Genomic DNA, 24,000 nt, shown 5'->3' on the forward strand with positions numbered 1-24,000 from the left:
GCAGCTGCTCTGATGATGCTTACATTTTCTGCAAGTGCTTTTACCTTTCTCTTTCCTTAGTGTACAGTGAAGTTTACTGATAATGTGTCACAGAAAACTACATGTGGTGGTGTCAAGACAGCGGAAACGAAAATGAGTCGGGTGAAAAAAGTGGCAAAACTGAGGCTAGAGAATCACCTGAAACAGGGGTCGGCAAACTGCAGCTCGCGAGCCACATGCGGCTCTTTGGGTACGTTCCGTCTCAAAAGTTTGCCGACCCCTGGAAGAGCCAATCCTGTCCCTTACAATTTAAAAATTATTCGAGCGCCATAAATATATTTTTACATAATCACCATTAAGTGAATAATATCCTTTAAAAATTTTATAAATGAAACTATGATAGCTTTATTTTCATTTTCAATTTTATTTCAGAGCCACATGTACGTGAGCTGCAGTTTGCTGACCCCTGGGCGGCTCTTCCATCTCAAAGCTTGCTGACCCTGACTTGAAACGACCCTCCAGAGCTCTTTGTTAAAATGTCAGGATTGGGTGTGGGATAGAGACAGTTCTGGTGTTATGTTTCCAGAGATGCAGCTTTTTCATTTGCAATAACAATGACTATATAGAATGTGGGGTCTAACATCAAGTTGCTGTTTCGCTCTTTACAGAGCAGAAGCAGGGCTCCAGCATAGCTTGTGAGTTGACTAGGGAACTGTGGTGAGCTGTCTGAGCCACAGCCCATCACCACCTCTTCTGATCCGGTCCCCCTAGGCCACTGGGCCCAACCCTGACACACTGGGCTCTTCTTGCAAACTGCTCGGCCCGCGGTACAGAAAGCCCCTGGGAGCCGACACTCCCTCGGAATGTGGATCTCCAGTTCTCCATCTAACTGGTGAAGAAATAAAACAGCAAGGAGATGTGGCAAAGCCTCAGGAAGCATAGCAGGGCAACATATATTCCTGGCTACTCAGGGTACAAACTTCCCAAAAGGATGCTAGGTTTTGGCAGAAGAAAACTCTGAACAGCTAGGGGAACGCTAAGTAATCCAGTGAAGCTAATACACAAATAGGTAGGGTATATTCTCTCCCACCAAATCGAAAGCAAAACAACTTTATTATTTCTATAGTGTTAAAGTACCTTATCGCCCTTCTTCACTGTTCTGGTTGTCAATTTGCTGATGGCTTTCTTGGCTGCATCTCCAAGACGACGCTATGAAAATTGCAAAGAAAAACAGATGCTGAGTGCAAAATCTCCAGATAATGCTCTTTATTTTACAATAATTAAATGTATAAAGTCCCAAGTGTCCTACATAACTATCTGTGTCACAGCAGATGAAAGGGCTTTAAAAAAGCAATTAAAACATTAGAAAAACTGGCAGTTTTCCCCTAGATTCAGTATACTGGTTGAATAATTAAAAGTGAATACAGTTAAAAGGCCAGGCATCACAATTACTGCATTTGTATTTAATAAGCATTTGGAATATCACTGCATTGTGAAAATCTATTTTTTGTGCATGTCAGAGCTACTACCACTGTTCTATCAGTTTTCCTATTCTGGTCAAGGTTCCCAGTATTAGATGTATAAGCTGGTGTCTTAGTAAAAGGACACATCCAGTGCTCCTTGAAATAGCTCCTCCCATCAGCCAGTGTGGGAGAAGGGATGTGGTCATGAGCTCTGCTTCTGTCTCCGCCACTACAATGCTCCGTGATCTTAGGAAGGTGTATTTACCTTCCCAGAGTTGAGTTATTCTCATTTACCCGAGAGTGTTAAGTCAGAAAGTCTTAGGGTAGGATTTATCCAACATTTTGCCAGACATTGCTAGCACTACCAGACACCAAGGACCCAAAGGCAAAAAGACGGTGGACCTCTAATCTTGAAAAGCAAACTGAATTGAGGACAGCCCACTAAGCACACTTAAACTGACTGTTGTTAACAAAGCGTGCCCAGGTGGCATGGCAGTACAAAGGAGGCAATCTAATGCAGGGGATGGGGTGGGATAGGGCAGAAGGGAAACGCCAAGGGGGGCTTTGAGGAAATGAAGCCTGAGCTAAGGCTTGGAAAACTGAGCAGGAAGGAGTCAGATGAGGAAGAGCACAGGGGTAGAGAGGGGGATTCTGAAAAAAGGAATAGTCTTGTAAAGACAAACAGGTGGAACGTGCAGGTATGTGAAGGAAATTACAGCGCAATATAACTAGGGTGAGCATATATTTTGTTGTTCAAATTAGAATGCTTCGACAATCAGAGGGCCCTATTAATAATTACATGGGGATAATAGGTACAAACAGGCACAGGGGGATAGATGGTCACTGCACATAATCAGATCCTAAACTGTGTTGAGGCAGATGCCAAGACTGAGAGCACGTATGGTGGGGGCTAAAAGGGAGGCCTTGAATTCTATCCTGAGGATAAAAAAATCATAGAAACATAAAAATTTTAGGTGGAGTTAAAAAATAGCTAAGAAAATAATGTAATGAACTTCTATGGATCTATCATCCAGCTTCAATTATCAATATTTTACCTGTATTTTTCATCTATTCCCCCTTTATCATGCTAGAGGATTTCAAAGCACATCACGAGCATTGCAAAATTCTACCCATAAAGTCTTCACGGTCTAACAAACCCCGTGTCTTATCCAACAAAATTAACAATAATTAATTAATTTACCAAATACTCAGATTACACTACAATTTCCTATTGTCTCCAGAGTGTCTTTTTATAGTTGGCTTGTTTGAATCAGGACACAAAGTCCAAACACTGCATTTGGTTGCTATGCCTCTCAAGTCTCTTTTAATCTGAATCCCCTTTATTATATACCGGGGGGCCCAAAAAAATGGATACAAGTCAACACTTTGGTCAGAATTGCTCAAGCAGTAGTTCGTCGTAATCAAGAAGTGTCTGGACGCTGATGGTAACTACTTTGAGCATCTCTTGTAATTGCAGAAGTCAAACGTGACTTGTATTCATCTTTTGTTGTCAGTATATATTGAGTATTACAATTTTAATAAAGTTTTCCTTTCTTAAAATGTATATACTTTTTTTGGCACCCTCTCTATATATTGGGGGGCCCACATATGTGTTTTCTGTATACATATCTATGTAAATAAACATCAGCCTTATGGAAGTATAACTGACTTAAAATAAACTGCATATATTTTAAGTGTACAATTTGATGTTTTGACATGATCCACAAAACCACCACTGTCAAGATAGTTATCTATCATCACATCAGCTTCCTCATGCCTCTTCCTACTCCCTTCTATCTGCGTCCCTTCCATCCCATCTCCCCATGACTTACTTTCTGCTACTAGAGTTGGTATTTTTGCATTTTACATAAATGGAATGATACAGTATGTAGTATTATGTGTATGCTTTCTTTGCGCATAATTATCTTGAGATTAATCCATGTTGTTGCATGTATCAACAGTTCACTTCTTTCTTATGCTATGTGATACCCCACTGTATACATATACCACAATTTATCAGCATACCTGTCAATGGGACATTAATATTGTTTTCCAGTTTTGGCTGCAATGAATGCAGCTGAATATGACATTCTTCACTTGTGCAAGTCTTTGTAAGGACACATGCTTTCTTTACTCTGGGATAAATATCTACGAAGTAGGGAAGACAGGCTAATATGGTAGGTGTGTTTGATTTTTTAAGATACCACCAAAGTGTTATCTGATGAGGCAAAAAAAGGGTTAATAAAAGTGAGTCTGGGGGTTGGCTGAGTGGCTCAGTTGGTTAAGAGTTAGCTTAAGAGTACCAGCTCTGAGCAACAGGGCTACCAGGTCGATTCTCACATGGGCCAGTGATGCTGCGCCCGAGCTGAGCTGCCAACAGGTGGCAGATGGCTCAGCTGGTGAGAACACATGCTCTTAACAACAAGACAGCCTGTTCGATGGTGGGCTATGCCTGCCTGCAACTAAGACTGAACTCTGCACCTTGAGCTGAGCTGTTGCCCAGATGGCTCAGTGGATAGGGCATGCGCTCTTTTTTTTTTTTTTTTGAGCCATCCTGCTACCTGTTGGCAGCTCAGTGGCTGCTCAGCTAGGGCTGGACTTGAACCGCTGTTGCTCAGAGCTCAAACTCTTGAGCGAGCTCTTAACCAACTGAGCCACTCGCCCGGCCCAAGGGCATGCGCTCTTAACAAGGCTGTCGGGTTCGACTCCCACAGGGGATGGTGGCTACGCCCACTCACAACTAAGACTGAACACAGCACCTTGAGCTTAGAGGCCACGAGCTGCCAATGGGCAGCCAGGTGGCGACCGGCGCCTTCCGCAACTAAGATTGAAGAACAACAACTTGGCTGGTCCCCCTCCCCAATTCCCCAACACTGTTCCCCTCCCCCAATTCCCCAATTAAAAAAAAAACAGTGAGTCTGAAGGGCGACTGCCCAGGCCTGCATTCCCTCCCCAGGAACCGCCCAGGCTCATCCCCTAGAAATAAATCAAGTTGTCCAAACACTCCTAAAAAGAGGAGATAAGACCCAACTGGTATTAACTGGTTCCTCACACATCTGGTACTTGAACCCTAGCCTCATTATAATACAATTAAAATAAAATTTTTACCTTACCCCCGTGGGTTTTTCTGTATGCACTGTGGGTAAGAGCATGCACAGGGAAGAAACTAGTTATATAATGAACATATGTCAATCAAATGGCCTCAGTCTGTACGTCACATCTCCTGCTGTAAGGAAATTTACCTACCCTTTCCTATATAAGAAAAAGCTAACCTAAAGTTAGGCTCAGTTGTCTATTTTAAGACTGTGTCCAGGCAACCTCCTGCAGGTGTTTCAATCCCAGGGCAGCTGTCTCCGGGAGACACTGCCAAGGTTTCCTACTTCCTGACTTTAATAAAAACTTCTTGCTCTCCTCATTTCAGGCTGCGTCTTTGAATTCCTTCACCTTTTGCTAATGACCAGGGGTTAACTCCAATAACACGACATTCTCCAAAGCGAGTGAACCATTTTATGTTTCCACCAGCATTGTATGAAAATCCCAGTTCCTGCACAACCTCACCAACACTTCACATGGCTGGTCTTTTTCCTTTGATTGTAACCACGTAACAGAGGTGCAATGCAATCTCACTGTGGCTTTAATTTGCATTTCCCTAATGACTAACAATGTTGAGCATCTCTTCATGTGCTTATTTACCATCTACATATCCTCTCTGGTGAAGTGTCTGTTCAAAGCTCATTTTCCCATTTTCCTACTGAGTTGTTTGTTTACTTATTATTGATGAGCATATTTTAGATTCTATTGGGTCTTCGGAAAAGTCATGACATATTTTGTCTGTTTTTCAAAGGTCATTTATTTATATAAAGAACAAAGAACTATCAATGATATATTGCCCATTTTGTTCGATAACCTTTTGCCATCTTTCAGTGAGTTTCCTAATTCCTCATTCATGGAAGGACCTGTCTTTGTGAAAAACTGAACGAGGTGCTGATTTACAGCCTCATCTGAATTGAACATTATACCACGCAAGGAGTTTTGAAGAGAGTGAAATAAGTGGAAGTCTCACGGCGCAAGGTTAGGCGGGTATGGTGGGTGTGGCAACACATCCCATCCAAGCTCCACTAATTTTTGAAGGGTGATCAAACTTGTGTGTGGTCTTGTGTTGTCACAATGGAACACAACTCCTTTACAATTAATAAGCTCTGGACGTTTCTGGATAATGGATTAATTCAAACTGTCCAATTGCCAACAGTACACATTTGAATTGATTGTTTGGTTCCTTGGTAGGAGCTCGAAAAACACGAAACCTTTAAAATCCCACCACACCGAGAGCATAACCTTCCCCTGATGATTGTCTGCTTTCAATGTCGTTTGAGGCGAATCATCACATCGGGATCAAGACCGTTTGCGCACAACATTGTTGTAAACAATCCACTTCTCATCACCAGTTATCAGTTGCTTCAAAAAAGGATCGCTTTCCTCATGTTTAATGAGCATATTGCAGATGCTTATACGTGCAGTCAAATGAATTTCTTTGAGTTCATGCAGAACCCAAATATTGAGACCAGCTTCTTCAGGTGGTCATGAATGCTTGAATGATGGATGTTTACTGTTTCTGCAGTCTCTCATGTCGTGTAACGTGGATTTGACTTGATCAATGCCTTTATATTGTTGTCATCAACCTCGGTGGGCCTCCCAGACCAAGGAGCATCATTGAGTTTGTTAAGATCAAAATCACCAGCACGGAATTTTGTGAACCATCATTGGCACTGATGTTCTTGTAGAGTATTGTCACTGTAAACTTTATGCAACTTTTCAGAAGCTTGACGCGCATTCTTCCCTTTATGGAAGTAAAACAGTAAAATATGGCAAAAATTCAGAGTTTGATCTTCCATCTTCAACTTGTTGAAAAATCTCCAAAACTCAACCAAACTGCTCAATTTTTTTTTAAGAATGAAGCTACAATGGTCAGCTGTCAAATGACATAGCAATAACATAGATGTGAATGACTCTAGTACTTCCAAAAATGAACTAATGCCATCTGTTGCAAACGTGTCATGACTTTTCCGAAGACCCAATAGATAAAACTTCTTTTGCATATATTTTATTCTCACTCTATGGAACAAGGTTTTAATTTTGATGATTTATCAATTTTTCACTTGTGGATTATGCTTTGGTTTCCTATCTAAGCAATCTTCGCCTATCCCAAGGTGACCAGGTTTACCCCCATTTTCTTCTCATGAAGTTTTATCATTTATGGCCTCTGAGTTAGTTCTGTATATGGTGTGCAGTTTTTGGCATATGATACACAACTGCTCCAGCAGCATTTGTTGAAAGGCTGTCCTTTCCCCATTGCATTACCTTTGTGTGTTTGGCAAACATCAGCTGTCCACAAACAGGCGTGTCTACCTCTGAACACTGTTTTGTACCATGTATCTATGTGCCTATCATTAAGCAAACATCACACTGTAGTGATTTCTTCGGCTCTGTAACAAATGAAATCCGGTAGTGTTGGCCTGACAACTTTTCTCTTCATTTCTGACCCTCTTTTGGTTGTTCTGGATCTTCAGCGTTCTCATAACAATTACAGGTTCAGCTTGTCAATTTCTTTTAAAAAGGCCACCTGGGATTTACACTGGGATTGCGCTGAATGTACAGACTAATCTGGGGAGAGCTGAGATCTTACAATACCATGACTTCCCCTGGACACTGTATCTCCATCTGGTTAGTGCTTGTTTAATCTCTCAGCAGGTTTTATAGTTTTCACTGTATAGTGAGGGCTTGCACACCTTTGGTCAAAATTCTAATAATTTCTAGTTTATGCTACTTCCTGTTTGATGCTAATGAACAGGGTATTTAAAACAAACATTTCAATTCCCATTCATTGCTTATATAGAAATAAAATTGATTTTTGTATATGATCTTGTATCTCAACCTTGCTAAACCGATTTATTAGTTCTAGCAGCTTTTTAATAGATGCTATCAAACTTTCTAAGTAGACAATAATGTTATCTGTGAATGAAGACAGTTTTACTTCTTCATTACTAATAATGGTACCTTTTATTTCTTTTTCTTTTTCCTTTGCTGGTTAGAACCTCTACTACACATTGTGGAAATAAAAGTTGTCAGAGAACATATCCTTCTCTTGTTCCTCATCTTAGAAAAGAGTATTTAGTCTTTCACCGTAGGTATGATGATAACTGTCAGATTTTTAGACGCCTCTCATTAACTTAAGGAAGTTACCTTTTATGCCTAGTTTGCTAAAAGTTTTAAAATAGGGAATAGATGTTGAATTTTTGGAAACATTTTCTTCTGCATCTATGGAGATCAGATGGGTTTCCTTTGTCTGTTAATATGCTAACTTACATTGATTAACTTTTTAATGTTAAATCAGCCTTGCATTCCTGGGATAAACACTACCTGGTTGTGATGAATTATTCTTTTTAAATATTGCTAAATATAATTTGCTTATATTTTGTTTAGAATTTTTGAATCTATGTATAAGAGGGATTCTGGTCTGTAGTTTTCTGTCCTGTAATATTTTTGTCTAGTTTTGGTATGAGGATGATGCTGGCTTCAGAGAATGGAATGGGAGGTATTCCTGCTTTTTCAATTTTCTGGAGTTTATGCTGAATTATTGCTTTTTTCCTTAAATGTTTAAAACTCACCAGAAACCATCTGCCTGGAGTCTTCTTTTTTGGGGGAAAGGTTTTAAATTATAAAAGCAATCCTTGAGAGATATAGGGCTATTTAATTTATTCATCTTGAATAAGCTTTTGTCATTAGCGTCTTTCATGGGATTTGCCCATTTGTCAAATTTATTGGCATGGAGTTGTTCATAATATTCCCTTATGAGCCTTATAATCTATAGTGATGTTATCTCTTTTTTGCTATTGCTAATTTATGCCTTCTTTTTCTCCTGATCTGTTTGGCCAGAGGCTTACCTGCTTTTAATTGGGAGTGTTTAGACCATATATTTTCATATGATTATTGACACGGTCATGTTTAAGTCTATTATCTTCCTCTTTGTTTTCTTCTTTTTTTTTTTTTAGGATTTTATTGGGGAATTGGGGGAGGAGAACAACGTTGGGGAATCAGGGAAGGGGAACAGACAAGCTGCTGTCCTTTTGTGTTCTTCAGTCTAGTTGTAGAGGACATCTCTTCACTGGCGCATGTTGGTATTATCATTGCGCTCTTCCTGGGTGAGGCAGGTCGGTCGCCGGCTTCTGGACAGCCCTTCACGGAGGCTCTTGGCAGCTCACGCCAGCCGCTGGCCACTCATGGTAGCTTACGGCAGCCCATTGCAGCAGGGGCTGCAGCCTATGCCGTTGCCGGCAATTCACGGCAGCCCAGCTCCAGGTCTAGCTGTGGTTCACCATCTTAGCTGTAGAGGGCAGTGTCACTGGCCCTCAATGTGGGATCCAAACTGGGGCCCTGCTGCTCAGAGCTGGCATCCCAAGCCAACTCTTAACCAACTCGGCCGGCCCGTATTTGTTTTCTGTTTGTCTCATATGTTCTTTTTCCCTTTTCCCTCTTTTTCTATCTTCTTTTGAATTAAGTATTTTTTTTAATTGTTAAAATAGAAACATAAAATTTACCATCTGTACAGTTCAGTAGTATTAAATACATTCACACTGTCATGCAGCCATCCATTTCCATAACTTGTAAATCTGAAACTATACCTATTAAAACAATAACTTCCCCTATTACACTCCTCCCAGCCACTGGCAACAATCATTCTACTTTCTGTCTTCATGATTTTGATGACTCTGTAAGTACCTCATATAGTGGAGTCTACAGTATTCATCTTTTTGTGACTGGCTTATTTCACTTAGTATAATATCTTCAAGGTTCATTCATGTTGTAGCACATTGCAGAATTTTCTTCCTTTTTAAGGCTAACTAACATTCCACTGTACTTACCACATTTTGCTTATCCATTCATTGGCTGATAAGACACTTGGGGTGCTTTCATGTTTTAGCTTTTGTGAATAATGCTGCTCTGAAAATGGATGTACAAATATTTCTCTAAGGCCCTGCTTTCAATTCTTTTGGGTGTATACCGAAAAGTAAAATTGTTGGGTATTTCACTAATTCTATTTTTTAATTTTTTAAAGAACCTCCATACTGTTTTCCATAGCAGCTATACGATTTTACATTCCTACCAACAGGGCACAGTGTTCCAATTTCTCCATGTCCTCATCAACACTTACTGTTTTCTGTTTTTTGTACAGCAGCCATCCTAATGGCTATAAGGTAGTATCTCACTGTAGCTTTGATTTACATTTTCTGAATGATTAGTGAGTAATGTAGAGCATCTTTTCATGTGCTTATTGGCCATTCCTGTATCTCTAGAGAACTGTCTTTTCATGTCCTTTGCTCATTTTAAAAATCGAATTGTTTCTTTGTTGCTGAGTTGTAGGAGTTCTTTTTATATTCTGGCTATTATCCTCTTATCAGATATGTGATTTGCAAATATTTTCTCACATTTTGTGGGTTGTTTTTTCATTCTGTTGACTGTGTCCTTTAATACACAGAAGTTTTAAATTTGATATAGTCCAACTTATCTATTTTCTTACTACTTGTGCTTTTGGTGTCATATCTAAGAAATCACTGCCATCTGCAATGTCATGAATATTTCCCCTATGTTTTGTTCTACGAGTTTTACTTTAGCAGCTCTTATGTTAAGGTCTCTGATCCATTTTGAATTAATTTTTGTATATGGAAAGGGCCCAACTTCACTCTTTTGCATGTCCAGTTTTCCCAGAACCATTTGTTGAAAAGACTGTCATTTCACATTGAACAGTCTTGGTCACTTGTCGAAATCATTTGACGATATAATCAAGGTTCATTTTTGGGCTATTTATTCTGTTCCACTGGCCTGTCTACCTGCCTTTACGCAGTACCACACTGTTTTGATTACTGCAGCTTCGTAGTAAGTTATTAAATCAGGAAGTATGAGACTCCCAACTTAGTTCTTTTTAAAGACTGTTTTGGCTATTTGAGATCCCTTGAGATTCCATATGAATTTACGGATATATTTATTTCTGCAAAAAAAATGTCATTGGGATTTTGATAGGGGTTGCACTGAATCTGTAGAGCACTTTGGGTAGTGGATGTCTTACCAATATTAAAATTTCCAATCCATGAACATGGATTTATGTGTCTTAAGTTCTTTCAGAAATGTTTTGTAGTTTTCATGGTACAAGTCCTTCACCTCCATGGTTAAATTTATTCCTAAGTATTTTACTCTTTTCGGTGCTATTGTAAATGAAATTATTTTCTTAATTTCCTTTTTGGATTGTTCAGTGTTAGTGTATAGGACACATTCTGAAGGTAGAGCTGAGAGAACTGATGGATTAGTTGTGGGGTAGAAGAGAAGGAAAGGGTCAAAGATGACACTGTGGGTTCAGCCCAAGCAGCTTGAAGAACAGAAGCACCATTTAGTGGCATGGGGAGATGCAGGCAGAGCAGGGTGGGAAGAATTCAGTTTTGGATGTGTGCAGTTTGAGGTCAAGTATAAGGAGAAGTAAGAATTGACAACTGGAGATGGCAAACAGAGGTCCTTGGGAGCCCTGACAAGAGTTGTTCAGTGGAAGGACAGGAAAAAAAGCCTGACTGAAGTGACCTTCAATCAGGGCAAGGTGGTGGTAGCTGCCAATTTTAAAAATCTTACCAAATTCCCTCATAAAAATGCACAGAGCAACTTTAAGGGTAAAAGTAAAAGCACAGGCAACACCTTCAACAAAACCAGGTGAAAGGGAATCTATTTCCATAAACCCCAGACTGAAGTGGGTGGGGTCACACCACTAAGTGTAGCATTACTGTACAGACACAGAATCAGCAGCTGTGCTGAGGTAACCGGGGGTGAGGGGGGGAGAGAAAAAAAAGGGGCTCTGACAGTCCCGAAAGCCAAGGAATCCAGAAATCACCAAAAAAACACCTCTCCCCTGACGCCGCCCAAAAGACTCCTCACTGAACAAAACCTCAGCAAATGACTCTGAGAAACAACCAGTGAAACTTGGAGCAGATTTCTCAGACTCCAGTTCACAGATAAGTTAACAGAACATGGAATCCACTAGTGGGCTGAGGGAAGACAGAGAAGCTGGGGCGGCCCGAGCCATTGCGGGTCACAGAAATACCCAGCAAAAGCTACCTCCCAAAAGGAAAGAGCCGTCCCTGAGGGGACAGAGCTGGGACTGAGCAGGGGAGGGACACTACTGGGGCAAGGAGAGGCTGCAGCAGAAGACGGCCCTCCAGCTGTGCAGGGTGGAAAGCTCCCCTGCCCCACATCTGCCCGTTTGTACACGCCCTGCGGAAGGGACAGGAAGTCATGTCATTTAAACATGAGCAACAGAAGGCTATGACCACACCCTACAAAAGGTCCTTAGTGGGGGAAATGAACCAAATAACGCCCACAGACAGAGAAGGCACACGGATGCTTCGCTGTTGAGCTGCAGTTCTTTTGGTATTTATCCCTTAGCAGATATGTGGTTTGCAATAGTTATGTTTTTGGNTTAAACATGAGCAACAGAAGGCTATGACCACACCCTACAAAAGGTCCTTGGGGGGGGGGGATGAACCAAATAACGCCCACAGACAGAGAAGGCACACGGATGCTTTGCTGTTGAGCTGCAGTTCTTTTGGTATTTATCCCTTAGCAGATATGTGGTTTGCAATAGTTATCTTTTAAAGAAATTTAGACAAGACAAAAATCAGGTACCCACATACTAAATACATTTCTTGTGTCCTCCTTTCTTCATGTACTTCCATATATCCACTGATACTGTTTTCCTTCTGCCTGAAGGATTGCCTTTAATATTTCTTATAGTGTAGGTCTGCTGGAGATTCATCCTTTCAGTTCAGTATAGGTGAATTTCACCTTCGTGTTTGAAAGCTATTTGCGGTGCATCTAAACTTAAAAATGTTGCTCCAGTGTTTCTTCCTTGTATTATTTCCAGTGAGACAACTACTATTGTCCTCATCTTTATTTCTTTCAGCTTTTTTTGTCTGACATGCCCTCTCCCCCATTTTATTTTGGAATTCCAATTACATATACAGAGGGTGCCAAAAAGATGTACACACATTTTAAGAAAGAAAAAAACTATTAAAATTGAATACTCAATATATATCGATAAAAAGATGAATACAAGTCATGTTTGACTTCTGCAATTACAAGAGGTGCTCAAAGTGCTTACCATCAGCATCCAGACACTTCTGATTACGGCGAACCACTGCTTGAGTCATGTTGACCAATGTGTCCAGTTGTATATATTTTTTTGGCACCCCCGGTATATATTGGGCTGCTTAAAGCTATCCCATAGGTCATTGATGGTCCGCTCATTTTTTGTGTGTGTAATTCACTTTTTCTCTGCATTTCGTTTTGGGTAATTTTTTTATTTCTATATCTCTAGGTTCACTAATCATTTCTTCTACAATGTCTATTAACCAATGAATGCCATTAATAATATGTCAGTTTATTTTTCACTTAAGACATTGTAGCTTTTATCTCTACAATTCTGATTCGGTTATTTTTTTTTAAAGTAGTATCTTTTATGTCTCTACTTAATTATTTGAATATACGAGGTCTGACAATTAAGTTTGCGAACTCATCCTAGAAAAACTGCTACATATCTCATTGCCGAATATCACTATGGTCACCTTTGAAGTACTCTCTTTGGGAAGCTATGCACCGATGCCAGCACCTAGTCCACCCTTCAGAGCAATTCTGGAGCTCTTTTTCTGAAATGGCCATCAGAGCTGTCATCGTATTACCCTTGATGTCCTGAATGTTATCAAAATGTCTTCCTTTCAATATTTCCTTTATCTTCAGGTAAAGAAAGAAGTTATTGGGGGCCAGATCTCGTGAGTAGGGAGGGTGTTCCAATACAGTTATTTGTTGACTGGCTAAAAACTCCCTCACAGACAGTGCCGTGTGAGCTGGTGCATTGTTGTGATGCAAAAGCCATGAATTGTTAGTGAAAAGTTTAGGTCATTTTCGTCTAACTTTTTCACACAGCCTTTTCAGTGCTTCCAAATAGTAAACTTGGTTAACTGTTTGTCCAGTTGGTATAAATTCATAATGATAATCCCTCTGATATTAAAAAAAGGTTAGCAACATGGTTTTGACTCTTGATTTGGACTGACAGAACTTTTTTGGTTGTGGAGAATTGGCTATTTTCATTGTGCCCTTTGACACTTTGTTTCAGGGTACAGTTTCATCACCAGTGATAATATAGCCTAAAACATCATCTTGCCTGTTCAAAAGGTTTCGGCAAACTTCGACTCTCCTTTGCTTTTGTTCATTGGTGAGCTCCTTCAGGACCATTTTTGCACACACCTTTGTCATGCCAAGATTGTCAGTTAAGATTTTCCTGTCTTTGTATCAATGTTTACTTGGTCTGCTATGCTTCTCAGTCAGCCGACGATTTTGACACACAATTTGATGAAGTTTTGCAATGTTTTCATCACTTTTGCTCATTACTAGCTGCCCTGACTTCTCTTCATCATTGATGCGTTCTCTCTCCTCAGAAAAACATTTAATTCATTTGTACACTGCCGTTTTCTTCATGGCATTATCCCCATAAACTTGGACTAACATGTGATTGCCAGGTTTAACAAGAAACAATGTTTGTTCGTTGCTCTAATTCAAGCTGAGACATTCTCACGATGGCACACAAAAACAGCCAACAATAATGAATGATATTCAGCAAGACACCACCACACGTCGACACGAACACAGCTGTGAGGTACTGATATACCAAAGTTATGAAACCTTCTCGAGCTGTTTGTACAGTGTTGCCAATGTAAGTGCACAGCGGTTAAGTTCACAAACTGAACTGTCAGACTTCATATGTGTGGCAGGCAGAGTAATGGGTCCCCCAGATCCTAATCCCTGGAATTTATGAATATGTTCTATTACACGGCAAGGGGGAATTAAGATTGCAAAACAGCTGACTTTAAAACAGGGAGATTAGACTGGATTATTTGGGTGGAACCAATACAATCACCAGGGTCCTTGAAAATGCAAGAGGGAATAGGAAGTGGGAACCAGAGAGGTGGCGGTGTGAGGAGGACTCAACCTGACATTACTGGCTTTCAAGATGGAGAAAGAGGGCCATGAACCAAGGAATGTGGTGGCTTCTAGAAGCTGGAAAGGGCAAGGAAACAGATCCTTGCCTAGGGCCTACAGAAAGGAATGCAGCCCTGAAAACACCTGGATTTTCAGCCCAGTGAGACTCATTATGAGTACTCTATTCCTATGAATTAGGAGGTTTTTCCAGTCTAGCAGTCAGGGAACAGGCATTGTTTGCTGGGAACTATTCCTTTGAGTCCTTCTGGATGGTTTCCCCCCATCCTTGGGGAGTTTTCTCACACACATGGCTACGGATACTCTGTTAAATACTAAAGTGGTCAGACCCTCTACAGACCTCAGGGCTTTGTTTTCTCTGTGTATTTGTCTGCTCTTCAGTAACTGTGTTCTGTTAATGGCAGCCACCATATTCTCCTTGGACTCTCATCTCTGTCTTCTCAAATGATGGGATTCAGTGGGTCTGCCTTGGTTTCCACTCCATGCACAGTTGCCTGGAAACTCTCCCAAAACATTAAGCTGGATAGCTGAGGGCTCATCTGTTCCCCATTTCTCAAGGATCATTTGCCTCTGCTGACTGTTGCCAGTGTCTTGAAATATTGTTTCATATATTTCTTCTGTTGTTTTTTTCATTTTTTAACTGTTCAGGCAAGAGGGTAAACCGAGTCCATTATTTCATCTTGACCATAAGCAGAAGTCTCCACCATACATTTTTTTAAAATGCTAGTTTTAAAAGACAAAACTGGGTTATTTATCCTATATTCTAAATGTGGCTGGCTGTTTCCTTCTTGTGTCATTTTACTTGGTCCATTTCTTATAAAATGGTGGTCAGGTTCAGGTACAATTGCTTTGACAAGAATATTTCCTAGGTGGTGCTGTTTTCTTCCTAATGTATCTCATGTGAAGACACAATATTAGATTGCCCAGCTTTCAGTGGTATCAAGCATGATCAGTGGGTTCAGGTTCTGCCAGCTTGATCCATCCTATAAAGCTCCACCAGTCTTTCAACTGATTTCAGCATCCACTGATGATCACCATCTAAATACATCATTTCACGAAGGGTTACAAAATGGTGATTTTCTAATTGTATACAGTTCATTGTTAATTGGAATTCTTCCATAAAGAACTTTCCCTCATCAACTAGTTGGTTATTATGCAATACAATTTGTACAGAACAAACAGGATGAATTTTTTAAAAAAACTTGATTTTCAGAATAACAAGTTGGTCCTCTCACAACCTCCAGTATCAATCACCTGCAGTATTTATTCCTTGGTGCTCTCTCATCCTTGGATATGGTGAGCTCCTTTAAGATGGCACATAGTCCTTTAGCAGTCTTCATTTCCTTCCTTCCTTCTTTCCTTCCTCCCCCTCCCTCCCTCTCTTCCTTCCAGATGCAAATGGTGCCTTTCCTCCCCAATTATGTCTTTTGATTATTTCTGTATGTTCATTTTATATTCTGTTCTTTTACTACATCTTTTCCCTGTTTGTGGTAGTTAGCCTATTGAGTCTTTTGGGATTTTCGATAGACATTCAGACCAACTGAAAACAGAAATACTTTTCCACGTCTTATGCATCTCACTGCTTTCTCCAACACCTCAGCAGGACATGGGCAGCTCTGCTGTGTCCTGACTTTAGTTGAAGTGTCTACATATTTACCCATTAAGTAAGATGCTGGCTTTCCGGCCGAGTGTGCGCATGTGTGTGCTCACCTTGCTGCCTGCCTCTGGGGCTGAGGCTGCCCCGGCCCACTCTGTGCCCGGCACTCCTTAATGGCTTTCCAAGGTCTTTTTCTCACTTGTTGATAAATGAAGAGTCTGCGGTGCCATCTCCATTCTGCCCGTTGTTCTCACATGTATTTGCTGAGGTTTCCTCTCAGAGCAAATTCCTCTACTTCTGATTTCTGGGTTCTGAGTCTCAGGACCACCAGAACTACACCTGCTCTCCCCCTGGCTTCCTTCCTTGGCGCTATAGTGGTCCTGCTGCTGCCGGCAGTCCAGCCTGCCCACTCCTTCTCATGGAGTTCTTGAAGGTGCCATGCTGTTTGGTATCAATGGAGATGCTGTCTGTGGGGTTTCCTTTTGCTGTGCTACCTGCTCTCTATATTTTTGTTTTAAGGAATTGGGAAGATTAAAAATAAATACAACTGTTTCCTTCTTGCTCAGGTCAGAATTCCACTGAAGAATTTAAAGCATAGAGATCTAAATTTTGGCTGAGATCTGGCCTCCTGAGAACAATGTATGTAACACAGGCAAGACCGGAGGCGGAAGGACCAGGTAGGGTCTAATACTTCAGAGAGGTAAGAAGGGCCTGAGTTAGGCAAGTGGTAGTGGGGAGGGAGGACAGGACAAAGTCAAGAAAAATTTAGAAGGTAAAACTGACAGAACCTAATGGCTGGCTGACATGGGGGGCACGAGAACAGAGGGAACTCACGGAGGGCTGTGCCAGCTTTCTTAGCGAGGTGATGAGCTGTGTGGGAGTGGTATCACATTGGATTAGGGAATACCAGAAAAAGGAGAGCAGGGGCTGGGAGGAGGTGGTGAGCCCTCTGCTATGGATGCAGGTAGGGGTTCTACACCTCCCACACATGCCTGAATACAGCACCCTTTCCACTTCTGAACTTTCCAAACCTACTGTGGAAAATTAAAAACATTTTTTTCTCTGTCTGAAATTAATGTCAGATATTTTCACTATGATATTTTTCTTCGGGTGTAGCTTCTGTGTTATAACCTCCCTATAGATCATCTTTGAGTTTAAAAATCTCTCCTTCAACATTCCTACCACTTTGTGACAAGTATATCTCCACTATTATATTTGGTCTCTTACTTGAATCTGTCTAAAAGCCACCGTTTTTCACTTTTTCTTCCACTTGGTTTTAATATTATTAGCATCCTGCTGACACTCATATATCTAAGATGGAGCACAAATTTCTTTTGTGAAGATCATTTTTTTATTAAGGTCCCTTACCTTCACCTGACTACCATGCCATTAAGTTACTGTTTTTCAAGATGTGGTCTAGGGCAAATGTTTTAAATCTACCGTGGATGCTTAATAATGATAATATGAAATGAAGATGACATTATAGTAACTAAGACTTATTCAGTACATACTGTATGCTAGGTAGCATTCCAAGCCCTTCATGTGTACTGCCTCATGTGACCCTCACAATTTTATGAGAAAGGAACTAATTATTTGCATTTTATAGAAGAGGGGATTGAGGCACAGACAGACTAACTTGCCCAGATTGAAAACTGCTAAGTAGGTCCTTTGCAGACTTCCGGAATCAGACTAGAGGGGTGTTTGCAGTTTTAAAACGTGAGCCCCTCCAAAGGGGGAGGAGTCCTCCACATAATTCTTCTGATGCTCAAGCTGAGACTCACTGAACTAAGTATCAACAACCAACCTAGTGTCCAAAGCATTTCCCACTCACTCCTTTCGGTACTTCTGACTGTGCCCTATTCATTAGGTAAGAACATTACTCAAGTTTTCACCTTGACACACACACAATATTAGAATGGGACAAAATCGCAGGGATGCATCAGTTTACAAAGGAGAAAACCCAAACCCAGAGAGCGCTGAGGTGAGCTGTGTAACGTTAGTAAAAGTGCCGGCAGCAGAACCTGAGGTCTCCTGACTTTCTGGTCCAGTTCTTTTTCCATTACAAATGCTTAAAACACTTCCCATGTTACAAAACAGGGATATGGGTCTTTGGGGGCCAGGTTATCTTATTTCACCTGGTTGAAGACACCAATAACACCAATGTGAACACTATTCTATATTTGGATGCAGAGTGTCAAACGTTTTCAAGTGTTAGAAAACAATTTAAAACAACTTTAAATGCTTCATCTAACAGGAATGATTTGTTCAAAGCCAGATGGTTCAGAGTACATTGAGGACAGGTCACTAATGAAACTCATCTCGGGTCTCCCTCTTAAGTGATCAGAACTTTCCCACACAAACAGAATAGGTCTATATCAGCATACAGTCGGGTTTTCTTCTTTTAAACACTGGTGAAATCCAGGTGCTGCGAGTATAATTTTTCTCTGATTGAAACTGCACCCTTTCATTCACTCTCACATCAATACCACCTTTTTATCCTCTTTGTCTCAAAAGAAGCACACCCATGCTTTTTCAAGGTAACCATCTGCCCATGCCTGACCCCCAGCTCTCTACATAACTTTGCTTTATCATCTTCCTTTGCTGCTCAGTATTTCCCTTTTTAAGAGCTCCTTCCCCTAAGCCTCTCCCACCAGAAAATACCTTCCATCACTGCACTGCTAAAAAACCTGATGACTCCTTACTGCTTAGAGAATAAAGTCTAAATTCTTCAGCATGAGACTTGAGCCCTTCATCTTCTAGTGTTGACATCCTGGTCCAGTGCCGGTTCAGTCTCAGGTCTCCTCCCCCATTCCTGATGCCATTCAACTCTCCTTTCATCTCTCTACAGCTGGTGGAAAATGATCCCTTTGCCTGACCTTCCTCCCAGTCTGTCTGATGAAGTCTTTTCATCCTTTAAAAATTCATCTCAAGTGTCACTACCTCCTCTGTGAAGTACCCTGACTTGCCTAGAGTCATATCACTCTGTCCCCGCCTCCCCCCCTCCCCCCCGCCTACCCCAGTAACTCTTATACCACGCAGTATGTTGATGACACCTGTCTGCTTTCTCAATACAAGTTCCTTCTTTAATTCATTTAAACATTTACTGAATCAGTGTGACAGGCCAGGGCCTATGCTAAATCCCGAGGATGTAGAAATGAATGTCTTAAAAACATTCTGATCTCAATGGCATATTTTGTGCTAGAAAAACAAAATCTTAAACTCATGATGTATAACATTTAGAAGGCATGTAGTCTCTGTACACAGAAAGTTATTTATAATATTTACGTAAATTGATCATAATAGCAGAATATGAAACAAAATGAGTATTTGCAGTATATTTAAAAAGTGGTAAAATTCTCAGCTCAAAAATGTACTTTCCTTTTCCAGTTCTTCTGGAATTAATAATCCCTAATAAACAAAATTCAATCTACCATTCAACAATGAATGACAAGAGAAGTCTGTTTCTTTTGACTATATAATCTTTCCCCAGGGGAAAAATCTCAATAGTATGCACAATATTTCCCAGCTGCCCTTTCCCCCCAAATCTGGAAGGAAAAATCTTTTGAATCCACCATTTTCCAAAGATTAATGGTATACATGCAAAGTATTAGCCTTTCTCTGAAGAACATTCATAATTCTTCCACACGCTCATATGCAATTGTATTCTTAAACTAGCTACACTCCAAGATAAAAAGGGGCAAAAAGCATATTTTGTTTCAGTAACCTTGAAATATTTATAAAGTCTAAGAATACGGTATACACATTTTGGCAAGGAGCTTTAAAAAGTTTAAATCGTATGCATTTTTATGGGGATTTTCGTAAGAGGACATTCTAAACTTAGGAATCCATTAGGTTGTGGAACTTTTTTTTTTTGTATCTGCCCTATTCCTCAACAGTAAAATAGAAATTTTATTGTTCTTTTTTGGGATCAAACTTGACTACCTTGGGATTAAAGGTATAATATTAACCACGTAATTGTGAAACAGTTTACATTTCTCAGAAAAACCTCAGGCACCCTTTCAATAAAAACACACCAAACAAACATCCATGCTGTCTTGTGTGACATAAAAATCAGACTTATTATAAGGTGACATTTAAGTTTACCATCAGCAATCACCTGAGCTGAACACTGCATTTAGGTGTGTTTAACAGTTTTTCAGGAAAAGCACACCACAGATACCTAGCAGTATACTAAAAAGCCAAAGCACTAGATTCTTATTTCACATGTGAAATGGTGTCCATTGTGTACATTACACTGTGCTTGAAAGTTATTTACAATATACGGCTCTCTTTGGTAGCATAAGCTGTAGAAAAAATTACTTTATGATGACAGTTTATGGGAGAAAATGAGTTTCCTTTAACTCACTGTTTTTCCTTTGCTAATAGTTCTGGCTTCTCTTTTAAAATAGCCAAAGGTTTCAACCAATTGAGTTGCTGCCATCTTCTGATTAAACTTTAATAAGCTAAGCTTTTTAAGCCACATAAAGATTTCATCAAGCGTTTCTCAACCTTAGGAAAAACGGAAGGAGGAAAAAGGTCAGTACATCACTCCACTATAGCAAGTTTGGAGAAGAATGTTTTGGAAGGCTGCGCACAGTCAGCCGCAAAACAAACACCAGGCAAGCTAGGAACCGAGCTCCGTGTATGGCCTGCGCCAGATGGCATGGTGACCGCCAGACTCCTACCTCATACTCGGCTCCATGCCCCTGCTAATAATGAAAGCGCTACAGTCAGATAGCAGGTGCCCAGGCCACACCATCGCTGTCTGTCAAAAATCCTTGATATGCTACATTCAACCCGCCATTACAAGGTTTTCTTGTCAACAACATTTGAGAGTAATTCTTGGTCATTTTACTTTCAGTGTTTTATAATGGTAATATATTTAAAAAATCTTTATTTTTAAAAGAGGAGTATTGCACACTACTTAGATATCTGAAGTTAATAATAGAAGGAACAGATAAGAGTTGAAAGGGGTGACTTGTCTCTGGGAAGCAAGAATTAGGAGTAGGAAAAGACTGGGCAAGGAACCAAGCCCTGTACTATTTATTTTTTAAAATCATGTTCATGTATTGTATTGGTTAAAAATTTTAATTTCAAAAGGAAGCAACATCACTGAATAAAGTGATGTTTAAAAAGCACTTGAGAGCTGCTCACTCCTGTCCTTCAAGCAGCTAAAGAGCTTCAACTGACATCTGTTTCCTTCAGACGCCATTAGTTTGTCAGGTGCTTGGATGATAAGCGTTTGAAGGCCGTCATTTCGTTACCGCCGATCTGCCTGTGTTCCTTCATCGGCATTTGATTTCACATCTATTCATTTTTGTCAAAAATCTGGTAAAACTGATATATTCTATTTTAAGGCTATAAATTTGATTTCATACATGTATATCCAATAATCTTTTCTATGCAAATGGCATACCTTTAGATCAGTTAACACTTTCATTTAATGGTCCTTTATTGCTTTAATCACCTATGCCCAAGTCAAAAATCATGTGAGATGCTATGGGGACTGGTAGTTCTGCCACGATAAGTAGCCCCACTCCTCCCAGGTCCTCCCCCTTTACACCTAAAAACCCTTGGACCTAACACAACAAATAGGCCCTAGAGTCTCTGAAGGGTGGGAAGAAGGGGTGGGCTGCTGAGGAACCCGGAGACTCAGGAACGTGGGCCGGTGAGTCCTCTGGGCTTCCTATGGCCTCTCATGTACCCCAAAGTGCTGCACAAGCCTCCAACCTGCAGCTGCCAACAGGAACAGGCCAAAGGGAAGAAAAGAAGTCGGCTTCCCCTGGCCCAAGTACCGTGAAGAGTGGCCTGTACTCATCCTACGTACATAAGCAGAAAAATAAACACAGAAACCTCAACCCAAACCTCACACTTTGTATAAAAATTAATTCAAAATGGACTATGGAATTAAATGTAAAACTCAGAACTATAAAACTTTTATTAAAAAATGAAAATCTTTGGGATCTAAGGCGAGGCAGAATTTTTAGACTTGACAGCAAAAGCAGGACTCATGAAAGAAAAAATCGATTAATTGAACCTCATTAGAATTAAAAATTTTGCTCTTCAAAAAGACCCTGGTGTCAAAGTTTGAAAAGACAAGATACAAACTGGGAGAAAATATTTGCAAACCACAATTCCATCAAAGGACTTATATCGGGATATATAAAGACCTCCCAAAACTCAACAGTAAAAAACAAACAACCTTAAGTAGAAAATGGGCAAAAGACATGAATGGACATTGTACTGAAAAGGATATACAGATGGCAAATAAGCACATGAGAAGACATTTAACATCAGTAGCCATTAGAGAAATGCAAATTAAAGCCACAAAAGAGATGTTACTACACACCAATTAGGATGAAAATAAAAAAATGACTGCATTGGGGCGGGCCATGTGGCTCAGTTGATTAGAGTGCGAGCTCTGAGCAACAGGGTTGCTGGTTTGACTCCTGCATGGGACAGTGGGCTGCGCCCCCCACCCCCTCCCCGGCAACTAGATTGAAAGCGGCGACTGGACTTGGAGCTGAGCTTGTGCCCTCACAACTAAGACTGAAGGACAACAACTTGACTTGGAGCTGATGGGTCCTGGAAAAACACTATGTTCCTCTCCCCAATTCCCCTAATAAAATCTAAAAAAAAAGTGACCGCATCGAATGCAGTCAAGGATGCAAAGAAACTGGATCAGGGATATGTTTCTAGAGGGAATGTAACACGGTGCAGCCACTCAGGAAAAGAGTATGGCAGCTTCTTACTAAATAGGAGCTTTTCATAATAACCCAGAAATTGCATTCTTGAACACTTATCCCAGGGAATTGAAAATTCATGTTCACACAAAAACCTGTACATGAATGTTTAGCCACTTTATTTATAATAGCCCCACACTGGACACAATTTGGTTAACCAAATCGTTGTATAGCCAAGCTATAGAATACTATTCAGCAATAAAAAGGAATAAACTATTGATACATACCACGACTTGGAAGAATCTCAAGAAAACTATGCTAGGTGAAGAAGTCCAAACTCCAGAATTTAAGTACTATGTGATTCCATTTTTATAGAATCCTTGAGATGACAGAGGCATAGAGTGCGGGACCGATTAGTGGTAGTCAGGGGTTAGGTAAGGGGTAAGGGGGAGGTGGTGTGGCTATACAAAAATAGCACAAGGGGTCCTTGTGATGAACTGTTCTGTATCATGACTGTGGCAATCATCACCTGAAGTTGCACAAAACTAAACATACACACATACACACACACACAGAGTACAAGTTAAACTGAAGAAATCTGAATAAGATCAGTGAATTGTATCAATGTCAATATCCTGGTTGTGATATTTGCTATAGTTATGCACGGTTTTATCATTGCGGGGAAATGGGCAAAGGGTATATGGGATCTCTGTTTTATTTCTTACAAATGCATGTGAATGTACAATTATCTCAAAATAAAAAATTTAACAAACATAAAGGACTGGTATTCCTAGCAAAAATACATATAACCTAGATCTAATCATGAAGAAACAGCAGACATCAGACAAACTCAAATAAATAACTGGCGTGTACCTCTTCAAAAATGTCAATGTCATGAAACAGATTAAAAGAGACACAACAAGTGAATGCAACATACAATCTGATCAGATCAATCCAAGGTTTTCTTTGCTATAAAGAACATTATTAAAACAATTTCACAAAACTTAGAAAAGGCCTATAGATCAGATAATGGTATTGTATCAGTATTTATTTTCTGATTTTGATAATCTACTGGTTATTTAAGACACTGTTCTTGCTTTAAAAAATTGCAATGAGATATTTAAGGGTAAAGGGGCACTGTATTTCAAACTTTCTCCCAAATGGTTAAAAAAGTATATACATATAGAAAAGG

General features: G+C 40.2%; 1 protein-coding gene across 6 annotated transcripts in view; it reads right to left on the bottom strand.

The window, feature by feature from the left end:
* Positions 1–24,000, bottom strand: part of RNF130 (ring finger protein 130) — a 122,109-nt gene that overhangs the window by 20,046 nt on the left and 78,063 nt on the right. For all 6 annotated transcript variants that reach the window (XM_019661405.1, XM_019661407.1, XM_019661404.1 and 3 more), the window contains one exon: positions 1,117–1,188. In XM_019661405.1, coding sequence (XP_019516950.1) covers positions 1,117–1,188 — 72 coding nt within the window. The remainder of the gene's footprint in view (positions 1–1,116; positions 1,189–24,000) is intronic.

This window comes from Hipposideros armiger, unplaced genomic scaffold (genome assembly GCF_001890085.2).
Source record: "Hipposideros armiger isolate ML-2016 unplaced genomic scaffold, ASM189008v1 scaffold_347, whole genome shotgun sequence".
NCBI lineage: Eukaryota > Metazoa > Chordata > Mammalia > Chiroptera > Hipposideridae > Hipposideros > Hipposideros armiger.